Here is a 24,440-nt window from a genome sequence, read left to right as displayed (position 1 = left end):
TGAGACACTCGACTTAACGATCCGCATGAATATTCAACAGTTGTTTTAAGAGAGTTGCTGTGCTCGGCGGCGCCGAATCAGAGAGAGAATATAAAAGAGGGAAAGCAAACAAGGGAGAGCATCAGGAACTCTGGCCTAATGTCGCAATAAAGGCACCATATGCATCAATTAAAGCGAGAGCATTCACAGATAAACACTATTAATTTGGGTAATTCTATAATCCCTGTCTAGTTCATTACATGAAATTAAGGCTGTAAAACCCCTGAGGCTCGACCAAAGCAATAAAAACAGAGAGTATAAGCCGGAGCTTTTACTCCATGTAAATGCATCAAATCCCAGAGTCTTATCACTCTCCTGCAGCCTTTAAAAACTCAGCTGTATTAAAGCTTACAGAGGCTTTCAGGGCCAGAACCTCGGGGAGCATCTTATCTTCTTTATACTTAAGAGCCATAAAAATGCATTAATAGTACAGTATATTTCAAAGCAATGTGCGAAGCAAACCATTCATAAAAAATGCAAACTAACCTAAAAAGCAGCACAGACACAAACGCAAACAGGAAGTGTGTCAGCAGCAGAGCATCGGTCCCCGCCCGCCTGCACGTCAGGCTTCAGGTGGGGACGTCATTGGATGGTCGGTCGCCATCCTGCTGCCGACACTCCTCAGGGTGGTCGCAGGAGCTTCCCTGCTGTCTTTTACTGTTGCTATAAGCAACTGTGATTGACAGCAGGGGGCTAACCTCAGCAGTTGCCCCTCATCATCAAGGCCTCAGACATCCGCTGGGTCTGGGTCAGGGAGGTGAGCACCTGTGCAGCAACGAGAGACCAATTCTTTATCAGTGTGTCAGAAGGTGAGGAGAGAGTGTGAGGGGGAAAATCTCTCACTCTGTCCTCTGCTTCATTTAAAGAGACTTTAACATTTATAGCATTTTGTTGTCTGTGAGATCTGCAGGTGTAAGATCGTGAAGCGTTTTCATTTGCTCACTTACAAGAAGTCTATTTAAAGTATTTAAGTGACATGAAGTGGGTGTTGGATTCATGATGTTAACAACAATCATCATTCATTCAGAGTCGTTCATTCACGACTCAACTAAAAGAAGGAGAAGCCTTGATTCTTTATGTCGGGGACAAAGATGACAAGTCAGATAACAATAACTATTATAATAACAATAATAATTTATCTGTGTAGCACTTTTCAAGACAGGAGCACAAAGTGCTTCCAGAAACAAGTTAAAAGAGACGATCACAAATGTAAAATAGGCAAACAGTTTAACAACTGTAGAAAAGAAAATGTTAATTAAAAAAGCAAAAGGTCGTAAAACACAATAACACCAGAGCGCGGATTAAATTAGCTGTTGGCTTAAAAGGCAGGTTTCTTAAAGGAGCAGTCCGCCCCTGGAAAAAGCCGCTGTCAGTCAAAGCTGGTGTTCTCTGTAATCGATGGAAGCAAAAATATTTGAAATTGGTGCCATAGCTGTGGAGAAAGTCGTACAAACAGCTCGTGATTTCGCCCATTCTACATTCCTACAGCACCCAGCATGCATTGCGCCCCTCCCTCTGAAAGGAACGGCCCAGCGAGAGACGCTGGAGTGAAACACAACGAGAACATACCGGTGGATCGTCTAAAAACTCTTCAGGTCTGCAGTCTACATTTCAAACCTGACGATTCTGAACGAGACATGACATCGGAGGCGGCGTTCTAGATTGAGGAAGAGTAGTTCAGCGAGCTCCCTGGCCTCCGCCAGAAGACGCGTTTTACGCAGCCTGGCGGCGGTTTGCCAGGGCCCATTGGAGAAACGGATAGCATCCTCCAAAGGCACAGAGAGAAATTGCATTTTTGTTCTACCGTAAATGGCATTAGCTCCTCACCATCGCATGATAGGACTGAGGTTGGAAATTGGTGAAAAGAAAATGTTAAATAAAACAACCAAAAGTTAAGAAACACAATAACGTTAAAGTAGCTCTTATAAAATCAGCTAAAAGGCAGGTTTGTAAAAATGTGTCTTTAGAGAATTTCAAAGCAGAAACAGCGTCTGCAGATCAAGTATAAAGTGGAAGACTGTTCCAGAGCGGTTAGAGAAAGAGCTCGATCACCCTTCGACCGCAGCCTGGACTCTGGTCAGCAGGCCTGATGCGGCTGATCTAAGGAGCCTTCTTGGGCAGTGGAGCGTTAAAAGCTCACTCATACACTCTGGTGCCAGGCCGTGTAAAGCCGTATGTGATGAGTCAAAATGAATTGTAATGGAATTGGTAACCAGTGCAGCCAAAACGTTCACCCTTGTGGGGCTGCGTTTCCTGCTGCCAGCACTTGAAACTACCTGATGCCATAAACACAAACTAAATCAGTTTCTCTCAGATAGAACAAAACATTCAGCTGTGTTGGTTCTTTGTGTTCGGTTCTGAGAATGGAATAAAAACCTCCTTTTACAGGTTCCCTCAGTCATATATCTGAACCATATTCAAGACTTTGAATAACCAAGATCCATCACTAGAGAAGCATAACAGGAAAGAAGAGAGTTATGAAGCTTTGTCAGATGTTATTAAATCAAATACCCCTTTCCCACCAAAGATTAGCGCGTTGATGAAGGTTTTTCAGACCCGCTTTTACATGCCGATCGTCTCTTTTCCCATTGCCAGTGGAGTATACACCTTTCAATGTCTTTTCTGCAACAAAGATCCCCTCGGATCAGAAGAAGCTCTCTCACCTCCCTGTCTTGCCAGTGTTGTTGCAGCTTGCACGAAACTTTAATGCGCGTCATAGTATCGCACGGAAAGGGGGCGGAGATTAGCATGTCCACGCAGGTTTTGTGTTCCCATCGATGCCGATCGGCGCCGAGGCGATAATTACCCGGGTCTACTGCAGAGTCATTGAACCGGGTCTGAATGCCGAGTGTAACCTTTCCCAGTAAGCAAAAAAGCCGGGTGTCATATTATTGTCACTGCTAACTAGCAGCCTTCGTCAGCTACAGGAAAGCTGCGACTGAGATGCTAAATTCTCTTTCCCTAAACTGCAGAGACATCAGTCAAAAAAGGATTGAATGCAAAAGGAGAAAAATGAGTTTGAGGCATATAAGGTTGTAAATCTGAGACCTCTGAGGCTTAAAGCATGCCGTCAATAAAAGGTATCCTCCTTCCCACAGAGCACTCAATCGACTCAATCAATCAGTCCAGCGGGGATCTATGACCAGCCATTAACCAACAACCCCAACACTCATCTCAGCTGACATCGCCTGGACCAATGACCTCCATTTAACACTCCATTGAATGTTTGATTAATTAAGTCTGAAGATGTCACGTATTAACCCGCTCATGCTCTGTGGGGTCAGCCTCCACAGACACCGGCTGTGAGCGACAAGGTTTATTAAATATTGTCTATGAATAATTCAGACGGGCGGCGATCAGAGCAGGAGGCTCATTTGAATCTGCTGCTCCGGCATTGACCCCGCACTGCTCAGCTTTTCCAAGGACTGCACATGGTAATGTCTGCAAACTGACCTCTCAGCGCAGAGCGTGACAGCACATCAAGGAAGTGACAATGGATTGATATCGTTAGCAAGGGGGAAATCAATAGGGGTCAGAAGCAGCCGTTTTGCGTTTATGTGATCGTGTGGATAAAGAGGGAGACTGACCTGGGCGGAGCCGGGGTGGATGCCCACTGTGGCGTCCAGTTGCTCTTTAGTTAGGCCACATTTCATCGCTGCAACGAAGCCTTGGAGGATATCTGCAGCGTTGGGACCCATGATGTGGAGGCCGAGCACGCGCTCCTGTTGAGACAGGGATGTGTTTAATTCAGGTCCCAAAAGGCTGCGTTCTAAGTTTGTGATGTTTAAGGAAAAAGGAAACAATGAGACCCACATGTAAAAAACAACTCTAGTCTCGAGTGTGTATAAATCAGAATTGCCGACATCACATCAGAAGTAAGTCTCACTTAGATGTAAACCAAATTCCCAAAGTCGAGTCAAAATGAGTCAAACCTGAGTCATCAAGTCTCTGTCTGAGTTCCAGTCACTCAGAGGCTAACCTCTATGACAGATATCTGAGTGTGTAGGCAGCGCACACGTTCTTTGGTGTTGGAAGCACTCTGGTTTTTGTTTGTAGTCCAAATGTTGCTCAGCGAAAGTTCAAGCAGGAGGACTGTTTCATACTCATTCATTCATGTCTCGTTCTCTCTCTCTCTCTCCCTCTCTGTCCTTCCTGTCTGATGATCAGCTGATTATGGGTGTTTACCATTTTAAGTTTAGCCTTGACTTCTGTCGACCAATCATCCTGCTGCTCTAAGATTTTAAGTCTGTTCTCTCTCTGATGTCAGTTTGTCGTTTCAGCTTGATCACTGCCACCCTCCTCCAATCCATCTCATCAGCGTCCAAGAGCAGCTCCTCAGCTCATCCTGCATCCTTTCTTCACCACCACCAGCAGCAGACGCCGCCGCCTGCTCTCGGCCTCACTGACCCTACATGAAGACATCGCTAAGACATCTTTCCAAACGTGTAAATAAATAATTGTTCACTCAAATGAAGTCTCTCCTGATTTAAACTGTATTGACCAATCAGCATGCTTTATTTGTTTGCAGAAAAACAGTCCATATGGAGAGTAAATAAGGTGTAAATTATTGGCAATCATCTGATGATGATTTAGATTGTTATTATCTATAAACAGATATTTAAATGCACATTATAATCCTCTCATATATGTTTTCTCTCAACTCCATTCTTGTGTCTCAAGTTGGACTGTAATCAATTCACAGCGCATGGAAGAGGAAGTCTTTCCTGGGATATCCAATATCAGTTATCTGATATATCTGCCAGCTTCAGTTGGAGACTCAAAGGTCGGCCGTGACTCGCTAAGTTAAACTGCAGTTGGAAGATAGCCGGTGGGCAATCTCTGAACCCATCGGCTATCGTCTGATGATGTTAAATCCTCTTGGAGCGACGGCAAACTTTTCAACTCGCTGGTGGTTAGCGATGAAGGACTTCCAACTAAGACTTCCCTTTCCCTGTGCTGCATTGTTTACAGTCCGACTAGCAACTTGAGATGTGATAATGGAGTTTGATTTTAGATACAGCGTCTAAGAACTGATTGTTAACTGCACTTGCACGCAGATTTCTGTTGATAGAGATGAATAAAAAGCTAACTCGTCGTCAGGTCCTCCATAGCAGAGTCCTAGTCACCACTGTAGACACGTCTAGCAAGCGTGGTTCCTGGTACAGGTCCCATGTGACTCTTTAAAAGCCTGAATCAGGCACAACTTCCTCAGCGTGTGAGTCAAGTGATGTCTTAGACCTGTGTACGTCCTAGTCACCATGGCGATCATGTCTAGTGAGTTATCGAGTCACCATGTCCAAGACTCTGATTCTTAATGCAGCAGTCAGAGTCTCACCGACATATAAGAAAGTAGTCCGACTGCATCAAGTCCCAAGTCTCTTCAAGCTTGAGCCTGGTCCCCAATTTCTAGGATCCTTTACAAGCCAGGGTCTGTTAGGATCCAGTTCCCCCAGTAGGTGTCGTTGATTCAAAGATGACGTAGTCGTTCTTCAGTGTGAAACCAAGGTCCAAGCAAGTTCACGTCTTATCGAGCCTAGTCCTCAAAGCCTGTCCCAAGTCAAGTCAGAGTTACAAAACAAGTTAAAGTCCTCCTTAAGTTTGAGTTACAAGACCCTAGGATGTGGCCTGGGTCTGGTACCTGAGTCACTCTCATGATGTCTGTCTTGTCTTGTTCTTCTGTTTGTAAACCAAAGTCACTTTATCGAGTCCCAGTCCACCTCGTCCGAGTCCAAGTCACCCTGGCATTCATGTCTCAAGCTTGAAGGTGAATCAGAGTCGTCAGTGTCAGGTCCAAGCTGAACCTGAGACTGACTTAAAGCCTCCACACCAGAACAGATTAAAAACCATAAAACTAATTGATATTAAAAGCTACTTTAGTGCTAATGAGGGCTGCAGTGTATTTCAATAATGATCACTGAGGGCAGACGGGGAATAAAGTGCAATTAAAACGTCCGAGGGACCAAATTATACGTAATTTACACACAGATAATTAGTGTTGATGAGCAGGGAATATTGATATTAACACAGTTATCGCAGCTTGGCAGAGATGTGTCCTCTCCATCAGTGCCAAGACAATTGAGGAAGAGCTAAATATACTGCATCACCAGGGGTAGGAGGCATAATGAGGTGTGAAATATACGGAACTTGTGATATTATGACTGAATATCTGCAGGGAATAAACTAAAATATAAGTGTTACAGCTGAGGCGCTGCACATCACTTATACGTGTGTCTATAGTAGCAGTCGCCTAGTGATACCCAATCATCTGCAGACCTGAGCAGCGGTTTATCATGATTTAGACGCTTTAAAATATTGTGTGATGAATAAATTCTCACCATGTTAAGTTAAAGGGAATATATGTAACATGACCTACGTCCTCACCAGGTGTAATGACAAAACATTTTCTCCTGTTTGAAAGGCTTTTTCAGCAGCGACATGCAAACAGACTCCGCCACATTACAAAGACAGCAAGTTTGCATAATGTTACTGCCATTTCTGTTTGAGAATATCAGCAGCACCCAGTTAGTGACACGTTCTCCATCAGCCAGCAGTGGTTGGTCTGCCAGAGAGGGTAGGCGGAGCTAAGCGGCTGCTTTTGCGCTCTCTGCAAGTGTTGCGAGTAAACAGTAATCTACTATGGCTGAACAAACAAAGAAAAGATGGATGACTACAGATACAACTTCAACAAGAAGTGAAAATCCAAAGAAGAAGAAACAAACTCGACGCTCAGATGAAGCAAACAGTCTGAAAAGGAAAGCGACCGTCAGCCAGGAAAATCAAGAGTTACAACCGGAGCCGACCGTGGACGTCACACATGCAGCACTGTCTGGATATCTGGGAAGTGTGCTCCCGCAATTACCGTTTATCACCATAGGGGCCGCCAAAGAGAACTGTTTTAAGTTGTGTCAGGTAGATTTTCATAGACAAAGGTGGTTGTTTACCAAGGAAGACAACAACTCCCATGATCCCACATGACTTCACAATGTCATCAAATAGCATCTTTTGTTTGGGCAGAAAGGACATTTTGTGAGCTTAAACGGCGACTGCAGGACTTCTTTATAACTTTTAGGCTTGTGGAGTTGAGTTGCTCTGAATGCATCACACCGTCACATGAATGTTTATTTGGTTTCTATCAACTCAAAGTATCTGTCTTATTTGACCCATTGTTCATTAAAATATATTGATAAGTGCAGCTTTTAATAGACTCACATGGTCGGGGATGTGGCAGATGGCTTTCACATAGCAGGAGTTTTTATCCCTGGCAGGAAGCTCCCACTCCAGCGGCCAGTAGTAGCTGTGATACACCTGCAAACAGGTGGTTTTAGACGATTCTACAAGCTGGAACTCCTGTTAATCAAGTATACGTGTGTGTGTGTGTGTGTGTGTGTGTGTGTGTGTGTGTGTGTGTGTGTGAGAGAGTGTACCTCTACGCTGTCTTCTCCAAACTTTAAATTGGCTTTCTCCTCAGACAGACCACAGGAAGCGTATTCCAGTGGAGTGAGGACAACGGTGGGCACATTGGTGTAATCACACTGTGAATGACACATCAGGCCGCCATGCTTTAGAGGGTAATCCTGTGTTCCTTTAACACGAGTCCTATTTGTACATGATCTGGAGATTATCAGTGACTTACAGGTATGAATAACGTTTAAGAATTGCTTCAGTAGATTGCATCAGCTGCGAAAAGAGGTTTTAAGAGCTGACACATAATCTTTTGTGGTAAATGTGACGAATCAAAGCACATCACATGATGGAATTATCATGTGGTTTTCGTGATGGGATCACAGGTGGACAGCCTTAACTACAGGTGTAAATACACCCAGGACGGATTGAAGACACATTCAGATCCGATCACTCAGGCCACATGCGGAGGTGGTCTGGGATGCATTTATCCACATACGTCTGGCAGTGTGTATGCACCTGTGTCCTGGGCCACATTAAGCACCACCTACTCTCCCTGTATCCACGTCAACGATCCCGTGTATCCGGGGAGATCGCTCGTCTGTCATTCCTGTCTGATGTAATATATTTACCTGCTGTGTCTCTTAAAAATCATATTTTTATTCATTTCTCATGTCACTCCAGCACGTGTAAACGTAGTTTATGCATTACAGCATCGTGTGCACGGAAATACAGAAAGACCATGAGTGTATTTGTTTATTGAGAAGTGCTCGTCAAGTGCTGACAAGATCACAGAAAGGATCCCTACAGAGACAGACCTTTCTGTTAGAGAGTAAGAAGCTTTATTGAACCAGAAACAGCCGTTACATCGCTCTCTTCAAAGACACCAGACTCCACTGACAAAAACAGCAATTTTACCTCACAGAACACGAGGGTGGATGATCTTGTGGTTTGCTTTTTTTAAATGGTGTGTTTCACACACATATATTGTTGGATCTGAACTAACCAATTAACACACCGTACACAGTCACACAGTTACACTTACAAACCAACTAGCTTGGCAGCGGTAAACCTGCAACTTGTGTGTCCTGCAAGTTTTGTCAAAGGAGTCTGGTGGCTTTGAAACAGCTGTTTATAGTTATAAAAAAGCATCTTCGTCTTTAACAAGAAGGTCTCTCTCTGTAGGGATCATTTCTGTAATGTTGTCACACACTTAGAATAACAATCTGAACCTGTTAGTGACAGAAACAAGAACTTCTATGTGAGGACTTTGATTAGGTGCACTTTCCTCCAAGGGTTACGTTGCAGCCATTACAGCCCATCTAACATCTGCGGGCTGAAGCAATCTTCTGAAGCAGTTAAAAACTGTAAGGTAAATGTCATGTGTACCCTAAATATTCAAAAATGATTCAGAATAGTTCAAGCAATATAACTATATACAAACTGTGTACCATGATGGTGTCTCCTCTGTAGAGTCGCTGGGCCAGCAGCGTCCCTGCATGCAGTGAGAGGCCTGTGGTCGAGGGGCGTCCATGCTGCACTGATCCGATGGCGTAAATATGATCTACAGTGGTCTGATCCCGCTCATTCACTAGGATCTTACCTGTGCTGCGCACACATACAAAAACACACAAATAAGACTGTCACAGATAAATCTGTCGAGTGTAAACTTTTGAGTGTAGACCAGCTGAACGCACTCCTGTCTGCACTGCACCCCAACACACTCCAGGCCAATGTCGCTGGTGCAGGCCTTCTTTCCAACAGCAAGCAGCACCTACAACACACAAAAGAACACGTCAAGGTACACGTCATCAGCATTTGTCCAAAGAGTAATGTCAAATCTGAAAACAAGGCTGCTTCCTACAGTTCGTTAAAACCACCAGAAGTTCTTGTTTTTTCCACTAACAGGCTCAGAATGTTATTTTAAGTCTCTCACAAGGATCCCTACAGAGGTAGACCTTTTTGTTAGGGAGATAGATGGGTCTTTAACTACTTCACTCTCTGCAAAGCCACCAGACTCCATTGACAAAAACAGTAATTTTACCTTGCAGAACACAGGAGTTGCTGATCTACCGCTGCTGCGAGCTTGTGTCTTTGTGTGTTACACAAATAGCGTTTCGGTCCGAATATAAGACGACCCCCTTTTCAAGACTTTTTGTAGACAAAATTAGTTTTTTTATAAAGAAAACTATTTTATTTTAATGTGTTTTCAAGATCTTTAGATTCAATTGTCACATTTAAATTATTATTTTTATTATTATTATTATTTACAGAGCAGTCCTGAAACGGCTGGATTACAGCTCTGGTAACGGGCAGACCTTCGTTCTGTTTCAGTAACACACTCACACACTCTCCTGTCAGTCTCTTGTAAGCGGCCGCTTTGAGGAGCACGGTACGATTTTCTCTGTTAGCATCTGTTAGCTAAGACTGCTAGCCTTTTTAAGACCATCTTTTTGGGCTCACCATCTTCAGACATAACCCTCTGGGACACCGTATTTCTTGGCTGCTTGACAGTTGTTTAATGTCGCTGCTGCATTGATAACCATTATCTTAAATTGACGTCATTACTCCGCCTCAGTTGTTGGTTAACTTGGCCGACTTTGGAGCCGCTTTGTTCCGGACGATCACCATGTCTGTCCATCTTTCATCCCCCTGGCTGTGCAGCTGTGAGTGACAGCTGGTACACTCGCTTTGTGGATAAGTGGCGCCGTCTACTGTTGTGAACGTATATTGACCTTTAAACTTTTTCAGATGTAGGAAAAAACCTGTCTTATATTCGGATCAATACGGCATGTGATGGATCAATCAACAAACTAACTGATTAAGGTAGCAGTAGTTCAGCAACTACTGAGTGAGCTAAAATAACTCTTTTTTTCCAATGGAGTCTGGTGGCTTTGAAGAGAAAAATCTAACACACTGTTTCTGGTGAGAAAAAGGGATTTGTCATTCAAATCTAAAAATCAAGGCTGCTTTCTGCAGTTCTTTGTCCCCATGACAGGAAGAGGAACTCAAAGATTAATTGGACATAGATGACTCACTGTATCAAAGTCTTCCTGTTTGGTTTGCCCCTCCTTGGAGATGAAGGTCACACGAAGTCTCTTCCTGGAAACCTGCTGCGGTGCTGTTGCAGAGTCACCTGTATAAAATAATAATAGATGATGTAAACTTCAGCTTCTTGTTCATACACTTTCTTTGACATCAACGAATCCTGTGATATCCAAACAAAGTGTTCAAGTCCATTTCTCAAAACGTTCTGTTCCCTTATCGGCCTCAGGCTCTCTGCTCCAAGCCCACTTGTTCCTACTGAAGACTTTTAAAAGAAAATACTCTGTAATCTCCACAGACAGCTGGTCACTGTTGTATTAAACATCACACAAACAGAAGAAGGAAGTGTATTTGTTTGGAACTATTTTAAGCGGCGGATTAATTTTTCAATCGTCTTTGGACAACAATGGAGTTAGTCATATCAGGCTTCTGATACACACAACACTTTCTTTTCATGGGATTTGCAGACAGTGAGAAAAAAGTAGATTTCTTTTCCTTTAAGAAGCTTTAAACTATTTCAAAACATCACTCATACAGTTCTTTAGTTTATCTTATCAGCACACAGGAGGTGTTTGAAGTAAACAATAAGTAAACACATAGCAGGGATTGTGCAGGAGAGAAAAGAACCTTCAAGTGCTTATTATAAAACCCTTCTCTTTATTCTAATCTATTCATTTTGGATATTGTTTCTTTAACACAATGAAGGACAAAGCTTCGAGCAATACAAAGAATAATAATAAATGCCTTACAAGGTATTGTTCCAAGTCTGTAAAGGAGTTAAATCTTCAAAGAGGAAGCCATCTTTTATTGATGGACCAGTCAAATGAATTAGAACGTCGAGGGCCAGTTTGCATCTTTGATCTTTTCCATGTTACATGATGCGTTTGGTACCGTTGGAAACGCTGGCTACACGACTACAACATAAAATCAATCTTGTTTGATCTTTAAATCATGTAACGGTGAACATCAAAGCCTCTGATGAAGAGGAGGTAAAAGTGCTCATTTAATCATGGAAAAATACTTCATTACATTCATTTTCAGTAAAGAGAAGAATTATAACAAAAAGTTCTGAAAATATCAGAAAGAAAAAACAAAGACTTTCTTCTGATATTTTCTTGAGGGGGAGATTTTGATCTTTCAGGGTCTTGAACAAGTTTAAATCAAACTGTCTGAGAAGCTTAGACAGAAAATTACTGTTGTTACAATTTAAAGAAGTAAAATGACAAATTGCCACAACTGTTTAAAGGTTTTAAAATGCAAACATGTTAGCAGCTGCAGGTTTAATATTTCTCAAAGTGCATTTTAGATTTTACTGAAAATGTGGCGCACTAAAAAGTACAATATTTCCTAGTTAATTGTTTAAATATGTGAGGACGTTAAGTGGAAAAACAGCTATCTCAAAATATTTGAGCAAAATTATTGAAGATAATGTCCTTGGCTGTCTGTGTGGTACAGAGGTATAATCTAACTGTGAGTTTATTACCAAGAAAAGCAACGTCGAGATCTGACAAAGGTGTGGAAGCCCTAAGCAGATATACATGTTATTTACTCTGTTTGCACTCTGAGTAATTTATGGTTGTTTTCTCGAGATCTCCACTTCTCGTTATCATGAGAAAAAAACGCTGCACCACCGTAACGTCAGATGATCATAACTCGTATCCCCAACTTCATAGAAGCACAAAACAAACAGAAACAGGCTCAACTTACCTCATTAGTGTGCTCATTGTGATCTGTAATATCACAGTGACCAGCCTGTTGTTTTGTTTTGTAGTTCGCCGGAAAGTTACCCGTTATCACGAGAAAACCATCTTTGTTATCTCAAGATAATGAAATAAATAAGTCCAGATCTCGAGAAAATGAATGGATGCATGTCCCCTCAGGGCTTCCGTACAAAGAATTATGGTGAGATATGTTAAACTTTTAAATCCAAATATCGAGCCTTTTGTGTACCTGTAGCACGCAGCACTTTTAATTAGATATAAAAAATTTTACGCTCCTGATAAAAATGATTGCAACAGCTGCCATACCTGAAACGACATCCGCACTGCCACCTTCAGTCTGCTCCACCTAACACAGAGACAAACAGGACCACATTAAAAAACATGATATCTTCAGTATCATATTATTCCTCTCACTCACTCACCTTGGAGAGTGAGCAGTGATAGAGGAAATCCACTCCGCTGACCAGCATCTGGTTTTCTATCTTCTGAGCCATCTTCCGATCGAACCCCGGCAGCAGGTCGGGCTGCAGCATCACGCTGACCGGCGCTCCGAGGCCGAACAGGAAGCCGGCACACTCCAACCCGTCTGCAGACCCGCCCACCACCAGGGTCCGACCGGGGGGATGAGGCAGGGAGAGCAGGTCCTCACTGGAGAGGGAAGTGATTATGTTTAGACAGTTTAGTTAACGTGCCACATGTGGAATCAGAGTCTGCAGTCACCTGGTTATGCAGAACTCTCTCTCTCCAGGTACGCCCAGGTACTGAGGTCGGTCTCCGGTCGCGATGACCAGAGTCTCTGCTGTCAGACGCCTCTTCCTCCCGTTCATATCCGTCACCTGTTTGAATAAAATAATGAAAAGAAAATAGCTTACAGTGCTTTATTAATGTACTCTCAGTATTACGGGGTGTAAGAAAGGGCCCTGTAGGATTGACCTCCACTGTGTGCGGCTCTACGATCTCTCCGCGAGCATTAAGATAAAAGACTCCACATCGCTTCAGCTCCCTCTTTAACTCCTCACTGCGAGCCTTCAGCTGCTGCTGCACGGCCTCCAGCAGCTCCACCCAGCTGTGACACGCTGAGGGACGCAGAGGAAGCAGACTCTAGTTACACATGATTAATATTGTGTGCTGGTACTTATTGGATTTCTTTCTTGCAGTAATTCAAGCTGTTTTCATCATTAATTTCCAGACAGTTAATTTTAATGATCTTTTTTTAATTACCACGCTCAGTGGTACCACGCAGTTTCCAGCCGTATTTCTCAGAGTCTTGAACGGCTTTACCCAGAAGAGACGAATGCTGTAGAAATTTCCTGATGTTGTCTACGTTGAGACTGGAACCGCCGAGTTCTGGAGGAAGAGAGACAGTAAGGTAAGGTAAGGTAAGGTAAGGTGAGGCAATGAGAGGGAAAGAGAGGAAATGAAATGAAAGGAAAAGTCAAGTAAGGTGCGGACAGGAAAAGAAAGGTAAGGTAAGGTAAGGAAAAGAAAAAAAGGAAAAGTGCAAAGGAAAGGAAATAAAATTAAAGTGAAGGAATAGAAAGGCAAGGGAAGGAGGTGAAAGGAAGGTAAAGGAAAGGTAAGGTGAGGTAATGAAAGGAAGCAAAAGGAAAGGAAAGAAATGGAAAGCAATTTTATAAATGAAAAGGTAAGGTAAGGTAGGATGAGGAAAGGAAAGGAGGACAAACAAAGAAAAGGAAAGAAAGGGTAAGGTATGGAAAGGAAAGGTACAAAGGAAAGGGAATGGAAGGGAAGGAAAGGAAAGGAAAGAGAATGAAAGGTACAAAGGAAAGGAAAGGTAATAAAAGGAAAGGAACAACGGAAAGGAACAGAAAGATGCAAAGGAAAAAGAAAAAGGAAAGGTGCAAAGTAAAAGAAAGGTAATGAAAAGCATAAGGCAAGGAAATGAAAGGGAAGGTACAAAGGAAAGGAAAGGAAATAAAAGATAAGGTGAGGAAAGAAGAGAGAGGAGAGGAAGGGTTGGGTAAGGAAAGAAAAGTAAAGAAAAGAAAAGGAAAATAAAGGAGCAAAGGAAAAATGAAGGCAAAGAAGAGGAAATGGAAGGGAAAAGAAAGGAATGAAAAGAAAAGAAAGAAAGGTAAGGAGACGTCAAATGAAGTGAGGGAAGGTGAAATAAGGAAGTGTAAGGAAAGGAAAGGACTGGTATTAAGTGAAAAGAAAGGTAAGGAAAAAAGATGAGAAAGTAGAGGAGGGGAGAAAAGAGGTTAAAGAATGTCTGCACGGCTGGAGAAGAGAAGGAGAACACAGGTGATTCATAGTCGCCCAGCCGACTCTTCAGACTGAGCATTAAACCCTCACCCCTTCTGGTGCCTCTCAGAGAGGGAGCGGCGAGGTCAAGGATCAGCACCTTCCTCCTCAACCCTGCAGCCTCCTGAAGGGGCAACAGGAGAGACAAACAGAATAAATGACAGCGGCAGAGTCAGACAGCACGAGAGGAGGAGGGGAATTAAATATTGAAACAGGTTAAGTATTTGTCCTCCTCAACAACCGCAGCTCCTGCCTCCTTCATCACATCTCCACTCCTTCTCTGGAGCTGCTCACAGATCAAAACATTAGCATAAAGGCCATTAATATGATAATGATCTGAGCGTTCACTGACCGGATTAGCAGTAATTATGAGGGAGAGTTGGTGGCGTGTCCTCTAAACAACAAGGAAAAGCAGGAGTCACAGCTGGATGCATGCACAGGAAGTCATTCTGGGTTATTTACACTTTTATTCTTCTCAATTTAGACCCTTTGTCCTCATTTGTGGACATGTTTTTGGTAGCAAAAGCCCAATACGATAATCAGTATAAATACAGGATGGCAGCCATCTCTGCCAAGTATTGTTACAGCATATTCAAAACAAAAGTGGAATAGATACTATGCATTAATAAAGATGTGTAAATGAGGAAAATTGAGCCAGAAGTTAAAGGAAACGTGAATAAAGGAGAATTTTTTTCCCCCGTATTTTCTTGGATCTAAATGTGTTTATGAGCATTTAGACAAATATTTATGTTTATTGGGAATATCTATTTGTTGCATTAAAAGATTAAAAAGATCAAGTTTACTTTGAACTCTTAAAGGAGCAGTTCTTCCCTGGAAAAAAACACTATCAGTCAAGCTGGTGTTCTCTGTAATCGATAGAAGCAATAGCTGTGGAGAGAGTTGTACAAACAGTTTGTGGTTTCGCCCATTCTACATTCCTACAACACCCAGCATGCATTGCGCCCCCCCTCTGAAAGGAATGGCCCAGCAACCGACGCTGGAGTGAAATACTGCCGTTTTCACTGCTGGCGACGGCTCAGAGCGGGACGGAATCCGAAATACGACGAGAATATACCGGTGGATCGTCTAAAACATCTGCAGGTCTGCAGTCTACATTTCAAACCTGACGATTCAGAACGAGACATGACATCGGAGGCGGGCGTCCTAGATAAGGGAGTGTAGTTTAGCGAGCTCCCTGGCCTCCGCCAGATGGCGCATTTTACGGAGTCTGACGGAGGTTTTCCAGGCCCAATCGGAGAAGCGGATAGCGTCCTCCAAAGGCACAGAGCCAAACTGTATTTTTGTTCTACCATAACGGCATTAGCTCCCCATGATAGCATGATAGGACTGAGGTTGAAAATCTGTGAACTGGCCCTTTAACCGACCACATGACCCTTAGTCATTATCATATACCACTTTGTCCACAGGGGACAAAGACTTTCAACACAAATTAAAAGCTCCTCACAGTAGCTTTAACGTCTTCGTCCTCACTTTTTTATGCTATCAAGTCATTAACGGAGTCGATCTGCTGTTTGGTGCAGAGCATGCAAAGTTGTAAAGTTGGATCTAAGAACTTAATTATTATTATTGATTATTTATTTATTATACATTCATTTTTTCTCATTTTATTATAATTATTTGGTGGTTTTAAATTCCATATGTTGTTAATTTATATCCCCATTATTGTAAATGTTCTTTCTGTTGCTTTTGGGCGACTTATTATCATACAGTTTTTTCATTTGTTGTCACCTGTGAGCAATGATTACTTTATTATTCTCTGAATACTACAGCAAGCAATTATTTTTATCATTGATTCGTCTGGAAATCATTCCCTATAGACTATTTGTTTACGTCTGTGAAATAAAAACAACTGCCAATCAAGACGACATCTACTCTAATCATTTAATTGACTAATTGTTTGAGCTCTCCTGAACATGCAGACAGTTTACTTTGGCTGTAAGCTGATAAGTTGCAAGCACACTGCTGTCTGTTGGAGATGTGTATATAATGTGATGTTTGTTAGTGTTGCTTTATGCATGAATAAGATCTCATTTATCGAAATGTTGCACAGCAGAAACAGTGAATAAATAAAATCAATGTATGAGGAAAGCAGTAAATAGATTCTACATTTGCTCTGCCTCTAATAGTGTGTGTAAAAGATCACATTCAATATGCATGAACCCAAATAGATTCACACTGTTCATGTCATTACTGTTGCTCTTCGTCTCAAAGCTTAAAACTCAGACAGAACAAAAGAAACCCAGCAGAAGACACATCCACAGACTGTAAAAACTCTGTGACTGACTGCAGTTTGAAGTAATAATTGAGCTGACCTTTGCCAGAACCAGACCTCCTGACCCCCCTCCAATGACCAGCAGGTCGTAGTCATAAGGCCCCAGTGAGGGCCCCGTTCCAGACTCTGAAGTTTCCTATGCTTTCAGAACTGGCAGCACAGACCTACAAAATAAAAGCCACAAACATGCTTAGTGAGGAGGGACTTTGGCCTCTGAGCTCCCGACTGCAGGCTTGATTGCACTGGATGACGTAAAGGGACACGCAGCTTTGAATGACAACTTTTGAATGAAAAGTACTGCAGCAATGATTACACACATTAGTAAACCTGCAACTGAAATTAAAGCATCATTGACACATCAACCATGTTAATTTCTGTTTTCAAGATAAATATTTTATTACAATATCTATGACCAAAGTATGAAAGAAACATAAATTGGAAATATAAAATAAATAGCTCAAAAAGCAGTAAAAGTAGTGTCAAAATGTTTTTTTTTTTTTTTTTTTACATTAATACGTGCATGGTAACTGGCATTAAAAGAGCAATTTTACAAAGAAGGAAATGGAGAGTGTACTTTATTGTTTTACGGTGACAGGGTGACATCTTGTGGTGAAACGCTTAAATATCACGCTGATTTTAAACAGCTGCTGCCTTTGGGGACAGGTTTCAGTAAGACAATGTCAATCAAAAGCAGAGAAATAAACTTTATAAACTCTTAAACCTACAGATACAATACAATACTTATTAACTGTGACTTATGTTAGCAGGAAAATCTGTTCGGGGTAACCAGACTATGAGGGTAACACGGTCCACTTTTTCCTCAAAAATTAGAAAAAAATAAGCCAAAATGTTTGCACTCGCATTAAAATTCTACTTAACACAACTCGCCTTATTGACCTCAATTGGCTTCAAATAAGCATGAACATGCCTTCTGAGGGTGTATGGTCCTTCGATGCAGCACTTCCCTCAAAAACATTAGAGCAAACAACATGGGAAGATTTCTTCAAAGTAAAGCAACATTTGCACATGAAACATGTAGGCTAGAAGAGATGCCTTCTAGTGCATCCATAAATGTAGGAATTACAGGAGCACATTAATGTTATATTACAACTTAACGCCCCAGTCTGTCGTTTATTGATCTTTTAAAAGAAAGCATGTAAAATTCCCACTTGAATCTGAATATCACAAAGAAAAGCCATGTTTTTAACTTCACAATACCTTGCAATTTTGTTTCCACTGCTGCATTTGCCTCGAGTCTGAGATGTAGGAGCTTTCGACGAGTCCCTGAACGCATCGCAACCCTCTGCCGTCCGGCGGCGGTACTGCATCCCCTGCTCCGCGCTGGGACTGGTCCTTTCGCAGCCATTTTCTGTCCAACCAAACAGCCGTCTCAGGAAGGTAACCAACCAGGGCTTCATTGCAGGTTTGTGCCTGGCTCCGGCCAATGATTGCTAACCGATTTCTCGTTAGCTCGAATGGAAATGTCCGTCTCTGTCTGATTTTTTATTTGTTGTCTGAGTGAATGAGGGCTGCTCATCAGGAAGTATCCAGCGGGTTAAACTTATAAAATTACTATTTAACGCTTCGGCCCCGGCCACGTCTTGCTCAGCTCTGCACGACAAAGAACAGGCCATGGCAGTCTCTGTGGGCGCGAGTCGCTCTGGATTTACAATGAAAATGTATTCAAGGGACACTATGTGCCTGAATAGGTTAACTACAGAAGGTAAACCCAGCTGGACAGCCTCTGTTCTTATCCTGTAATCAGTAGTTTCATTAACAGGAGCGAAGAGGGTGGTTAGCTAGCTCCTGTTTGTTGGTTAACGTTAGCTTATGGTAGCTTAACACCTCGCGGCTTAGATCGGCTTGTTAGCATGCGCGAGCTAAACACATATCATTGTGTTTAGCTTGTGGCTAGAGTAAACTGACCTAACCTCGGGTTAACAGCCGGCTAACTAGCACGGTTTTACATTAATGTGTCATATTATAATGCTAACCGCGCTAACACAAGCAGCTAGTTCACAATCCCAGCGTCGTGCTTTATACTGAATTCCTGCACGAGCACACAAACACATTTCATCATACAAACAGCGTGTAATACAAAGCGGAGGGGGGTGGGGGGAATCATATTTTGCAGCTTACGTTTTCTACCTCTGAAATTATTAGTTAAATAATGAAAAGAGGCCTTTCCTTACAAAAATAGTTGGTATCTTTAAAATGGAAATTTGGCACAATAACGTTACCATCCCGCTTTTTTGCCAAGTCAGTGAGTGTATGAATAATGAGGTCAGCTGCGGTTGCCAGTTCCTCACAGGAACGCTAAGAAACAAAGCAAAACACATGGTTGTTTAATTGTAACGTATTACCTTACTTAAAATATAAGATTTTATAGTGGATACTTACGAACGCTCACGATAACATTTACATGTCAGAATTCTGTACATTTTAGTCGTGGAAATGATATGCGCACTAGCACCCTGGTTATGATCGTATTTTCTGGGCATCCTTGCCATTATTTATTTATTTAAATTTATTTCACCAGGAAAAGCCTCATTGAAATTTAAAAAAAATCTTTTACATTTTAACAAAGTTTCAGACATACAACACAAAAAACAAGTCAGCATGTTCTGGGTCACATAGCAGAAAGTCATTAATCAAAGCATCTACAACTTGATGCATCTTCCTCCAACGCCTTCAATCTGCTTTTAAAAAGATTTAAAGAGATCAGCTCCCCAGACCCAAATCCTCCTGAAGCAGATTCCAAGCAGCAGAAGCGGCGTACCTAAAACCCCTTTCCCCATTTTAGGGACTGATGGCAAAATAAAGCCTTGCGAGTGGGTCACAGAGCGAAGACTGTAGCTTCCAGCATTTTTCAGATTAATAAAGTTACATAAGTAAGGAGGAAGCCAGTCGCCTTAGAAATAGGTCATGTTTTGTGCATTTATACATCATAACCTGGTTCCAGAAGTCAGGCTAATCCTTTAGCTCAAAGTCTTACATTGGTTTTGATTAACTTGATTATGCTACCTGATTGTGTGGGAAGTTTCATGCCAAAACAATCCCTGCTGGACTGTATTTAAGATGATTGGTACTAGGGCTGAGCGATGAGGCCAAAATCCTATATCACGGTATAGGATTTTTAATATCTTGATAACGATATATATCACGATACATCATGTTTTCTGGTAATTTAACTAATAATTAGTCTTGATGAAATAACCACATGGTACAGCCCGTTTTTGATAATCCTGTGTGAATTAAATACTTGGACTGAGCCTGAGCCATTTTCTGCATGTTAATGTCCATGTTACAGCGACTCCCTCTATGGTTCACTCCAGGTTCACTCCGGTGTGCAAGGATTAGAACATAAAGCATTGTCAAAGTGACGAAAAATTGAAGTGGCAACATCATGGTAGAAACAATTTAGAAAAACACATACGTTGGACATTTTCATATTGTTTTAACGATAAATATTGTCATATTGCCCAGCCCTACTACCAGATTGTGTAGGAAGCTTCAAGTCAAATACAGTCCCTGGACTCTGAATTTAGGATGATTGGTACGTTCAGGCTCTGCAGGAATATTGCCAAAGCTTTGTGTAACTGCGTTTGTGTTTCAGATGGACGGAGACAGCTCAACCACCGACGCCTCCCAGCTGGGCATCACTGGAGAGTACATGCCCGCTGCTCACTACGTTCTCCAGTCTCAAGATGGTACGGACAGGCCACAGTGCTGATCGTCAGATAACGGGCATCAGAATTGTTTTGAAGCTGAGATCAAACAGAGCTGATTCTGACTGTGTTTGTTTTCTGTAGACGATGGGGATGAGAGTCTAAACGACCATGATGACGGTGGTGTAAAGGAGAACTTCAGGGAGCAGGACATCTACCTTCCTATCGCCAACGTCGCTCGCATCATGAAGAACGCCGTTCCTCAGACTGGAAAGGTAAGTGGTGGGGAGAAAGGAATCTTTTTAGATCAAGATGCTTGTTTTAAACCAGAAACAGCTGTTTCACTGCTCTCCTCAAAGCCACCAAACTCCACTGACAAAAACAGCAGTTTAACTCACAGAACACAGGATTAGCTGATCTGCTGCTGCATTCATCGAATGTTTTTATGTCTGACACAAATATCATGTTGGATCCCAGCTAGCTATTTATAACACCAAAGTCACACAATAACGCACAGAATCTCACAGCTCAAGGCAGTCGTAGACAAGCAGCTACTGTACTCTGCAAGTTAAAATGACTCTTAATGTCACTGGAGTTTGGTGGCTGTTGGTGGTTTGAAGATTTTTGCCTGCAGGGATTATGTTTCAGCCTTTACAGCCTGTTGCATCAGCCACAGCTGCCGGCTGACGTAATAGACTGGAGAAATGCAGAACTTTTTCTAACTCATAGACCATTAGACCTCAACATTGTGAAGAAAATTAGTCCTCATCTGACTCGTTTGGAAACACATGTGTCACTTGTACTTTAACACAAGTAAACATCCATCTTCCTTTCTGTAATTTATTCCTTTCCCCCCCGACAGATTGCGAAAGACGCCAAGGAGTGCGTGCAGGAGTGTGTGAGCGAGTTCATCAGCTTCATCACGTCAGAGGCGAGCGAGCGCTGCCACCAGGAGAAGAGGAAGACCATCAACGGCGAGGACATCCTGTTCGCCATGTCCACGCTGGGTTTCGACATGTACGTGGAGCCGCTGAAGCTTTACCTGCAGAAGTTCAGAGAGGTGAGACACAAACGGAGGTCCAGATGTTGAAATATTTAGAAGAAGGAGCAAATACCAGGCTGTCGTTTTATTTGACGACCGGTTGGTTAGTGAGAGTATTTTGAAAATGGCTTCAGAGAGGGACAGAGAAGATACTGTCACTGGAGAAGGTGGTGAAAATAGAAGAGCTGGTACGTCACCCAGAAATTTCCTGTTTTCCAAAATATCTGGAAAAGCGAATATACGTTGGTTGTGCCGAACAGATTCGATTGAACACAAATGATCCCATTGTCAAACTGGCGCGAGTCACAGGAGACAAACATTTGCTTCACTTGTTATTCGAACAGCTCAAAGCTGTTAAAAGAGTTTGTTTATTTCTTGCGTACACCTTGTTCTTGTTTAGTTCCAGATGTTCACACACGTGATGTTTTCTTCTTCTCTGGTGTTTTTCCAGGCCATGAAGGGGGAGAAAGGGATCCCAGGGGTGTCCGTGGGAGAAGGCCTGGGAGACGAACTCACAGATGAAAACTTCAGTACGTACAATTAATTAAATCTATTTATTTAATTAGGAAGTTTTTCTTCTTCTTTTGACATGTTTTTCTGATCTTAATGTTTGAAGTTCTGTCCCATTAAAATACATATTTTTACCTTCATCAGCAAATCCACTGCCAGCTGGGATCATCACTGCAGATGGTCAGCAGCAGAACGTCATGGTGTACACCACCTCATATCAACAGGTAACTACACACTGAGCTTGCATTTACAGCACAGATTTAACCCTTTTTTATAGGACCCTGTTTGAATCAACCCAAAGTAAAAACTAAAATAGCGAGAGCCTTCATTGTTTTTGCCACCGAAAGCTAAGACTTGTCTTTTGCGTTCGGACTTTTCACTTTTGTTGATGATGTCAAAACGTTGCGTTACATTTGGTGGAGAACATGGTCAAACCCTCGGGAGGCAGGTGGCGACCTAAATCTGTTTACAATGAACTAAAATGAAAACTATAATAGATAAAGAATAACTTACAAAACCTAGATGACCTTCAGGGCTGTACAGATCTGAAGGATATAAAGCATTTAAAGATACTCAAAGAACTGACAGTACAATAAGCAAAAGCAACAATGTAGAACCTGTATTTCAGTTGCAAACGACAGTATCAAAACAACTCTGCTCACAAAAATGAACACATCTTTAAAATAAAAAATGTACAGACTTAAAATGACGGGAATATTTAAAGGACCAATATGTAACACTGACAAGGGGAGGGGAGACAGGGGAGAAGCTACCGCTAGCTTCGGGGCTAACGCCCGTCACTTTACACACACACAGCAGCGAGCACCAAGCAACACACGCGAGCGCGGCTTCAGTCTTGAGGAGTATGTGGCTTTATGACACACACAGCCTTTCTGTACAGTCCTTCTGTTATTTTCATTCAACACTCTCCGCTGATCCGCTCTGATCCCTGATCACTCCCGTAACTCATGCGCACACCCTCACCTCCTGTCTCTCACTCACTTGCTCCACCACCCACACTCGGCTATTTCCAAACAGAGATACGCTTCTAGTACAACACAAAGCTCAAGCGGGTTGCCAGGTTGAGGACACTGAGCCTAATCTAGCGCAAGGCGTGCGCTTTGACAATGACAAGCAAGGAGTCCGGCGCACCAATTTGTTTCATATCTGGCAACCCTGGGCGACGAAATGGGCAGAGGGCGGGATCACGCAGGCCAAAACACACACAGACGTTCCGGACCGGGGCGGAAATTTCAGGAGGAGAACAAACTGGCTGCAGCGTTGTTGTCAGAGAGCTTAGGTTGAACAGACTTCAGGGATATGAAGCATTTAAAGATACTCAGAGAAGTGACTTCCCCAGCAGCAAAACTACCACTGTAGGCTGTTTCTAACTCATTTCTGTCACAGGGTTTAAAGGGTTAAAGCTCCGACACTGATGTGGGCCAATTGATTATAAATTCTTAAGACAATGAGAAACGCCATCTCTAAATAAACTCTGTGTCTGTGTTGCAGATTCCCACCGTACAGCAGATCCAGTTCTCGTGACAAGCCCCGAACACAGCGGCTCCTGACCAGGCCCAGGCTCTGACGCTCGGGTGACCTCCGACCCTGCCACAGGGTAACAAGGTCATCAGATGAAGGGGAGGGAGGAGGGGGGAGAGAGGTCTGCAGAAACCCTCATGTACAGAGAAATCACTACCTGTTGAGTAGAACGTGTAGTTTCTAGATGTGAGGTACCAAACGTTTTGGAGTGCATCCAAAGCAGCTGGGAAATTGAGGCTTTATTTTAAAGGCTAGTCTTATTATTACATTATTTAGTGGTCTGATTATTTTCGTGCGTGTGTGTTAATGTGTTTGCTTTTATGCATTTTCTTCTTTGGGGCTGTCGGGGGCGGGCGGGCGGGCGGGCGGGCGGGTTGATGAGGGGAGGTGTTGTACTGGAAGCTTATTTTCGATCGTCTTCTCTGTTTGAACCGAGAGAAGCCGTGTTGATATTTCTCATCAGATCATGCAGCTCTTTTGTAAGTTCACTCTGTATCATGTGCTTTAATGTTATGTAAATCCTTTGAATAAAAATTCAAAAGAGACGTTTAAAATGTTCTTTTCATTTCTCACATAAGCAATCCCATTTGTTCTCTGGTGTCACAAAATTATGTCTGCTGCTACTTCCTGTATTCCTCCATGTTTCAGATCTGAAGTAGAAGAAGAACAAAAACAGATTTTACATAAAAAGTGGACAAAATCTCTTGATTTTAAAAGCAGAAGTGCTTTAAACCTGCATTCTTTGCAATGACCAGCAGGGGGCGACCTCACAGGTGGCAAAAAGGTTCAACTGTATGAAAACTGATGGGAAAATGTTCCTACTCCTCTCTTGATTTATTCCCTCAGTAAATATGTTCCTAATGATTTTATGGTCTCAACCTCTAGTTTCAAGTCTTCTTCAACACAGCATGATG

The 24,440-nt window shown here is 42.5% G+C and overlaps 2 protein-coding genes across 3 annotated transcripts; one reads left to right on the top strand and one right to left on the bottom strand.

Annotated features, from left to right (window-relative positions):
• Nucleotides 1-738: 738 nt before the first annotated feature.
• On the bottom strand, nucleotides 739-18,182 carry LOC138599887 (thioredoxin reductase 1, cytoplasmic-like). Its single transcript, XM_069671642.1, has 16 exons — nucleotides 17,988-18,182; nucleotides 16,805-16,900; nucleotides 14,523-14,595; nucleotides 13,433-13,553; nucleotides 13,140-13,305; nucleotides 12,927-13,042; nucleotides 12,629-12,854; nucleotides 12,513-12,552; nucleotides 11,584-11,586; nucleotides 10,479-10,561; nucleotides 9,138-9,214; nucleotides 8,892-9,048; nucleotides 7,464-7,571; nucleotides 7,249-7,344; nucleotides 3,627-3,761; nucleotides 739-804 (listed from the first exon to the last, which is right to left on the bottom strand). Exons 1-16 carry the CDS (start codon nucleotides 18,180-18,182, stop codon nucleotides 739-741), a joined length of 1,758 nt encoding a protein of 585 aa, XP_069527743.1.
• Nucleotides 18,112-23,869, top strand: nfyba (nuclear transcription factor Y, beta a). 2 transcript variants are annotated; one of them, XM_069671195.1, is made up of 7 exons: nucleotides 18,112-18,187; nucleotides 20,381-20,474; nucleotides 20,577-20,707; nucleotides 21,295-21,492; nucleotides 21,926-22,004; nucleotides 22,129-22,208; nucleotides 23,497-23,869. In XM_069671195.1, the coding sequence occupies exons 2-7, from the start codon at nucleotides 20,381-20,383 to the stop codon at nucleotides 23,527-23,529; spliced, it is 615 nt and encodes a 204-aa protein (XP_069527296.1). In that variant the 5' UTR covers nucleotides 18,112-18,187; the 3' UTR covers nucleotides 23,530-23,869. The 2 variants fall into 2 exon arrangements, with proteins under 2 accessions (XP_069527296.1, XP_069527297.1); XM_069671196.1 differs by lacking the exon at nucleotides 18,112-18,187 and adding an exon at nucleotides 18,387-18,487.
• The last annotated feature ends 571 nt before the right edge of the window (nucleotides 23,870-24,440 follow it).

The sequence above is a fragment of the Semicossyphus pulcher genome, unplaced genomic scaffold, assembly GCF_022749685.1.
Source record: "Semicossyphus pulcher isolate SPU_LCO1_2020_fin unplaced genomic scaffold, fSemPul1.0.p SCAF_20, whole genome shotgun sequence".
NCBI classification, from domain to species: Eukaryota; Metazoa; Chordata; class Actinopteri; order Labriformes; family Labridae; genus Semicossyphus; species Semicossyphus pulcher.
Note: the sequence above shows the minus strand (reverse complement) of the source record. Positions and strands in the feature narration are given on the sequence as shown.

Excerpts from the sequence above, each read along its gene's own strand:
- LOC138599887 (XM_069671642.1), bottom strand. The coding sequence starts at position 18,182 with ATGAAGCCCTGGTTGGTTACCTTCCTGAGACGGCTGTTTGGTTGGACA. Across the intron at positions 12,553-12,628 it reads ATCACTGCTCACTCTCCAAG|GTGGAGCAGACTGAAGGTGG; the intron begins GTGAGTGAGTGA and ends TCTCTGTGTTAG. Across the intron at positions 9,215-10,478 it reads AACAGGAAGACTTTGATACA|GTGCTGCTTGCTGTTGGAAA; the intron begins GTGAGTCATCTA and ends TGTGTGTTGTAG.
- nfyba (XM_069671195.1), top strand. The coding sequence starts at position 20,381 with ATGGACGGAGACAGCTCAACCACCGACGCCTCCCAGCTGGGCATCACT. Across the intron at positions 21,493-21,925 it reads ACCTGCAGAAGTTCAGAGAG|GCCATGAAGGGGGAGAAAGG; the intron begins GTGAGACACAAA and ends GTGTTTTTCCAG. Across the intron at positions 22,005-22,128 it reads ACTCACAGATGAAAACTTCA|CAAATCCACTGCCAGCTGGG; the intron begins GTACGTACAATT and ends TACCTTCATCAG.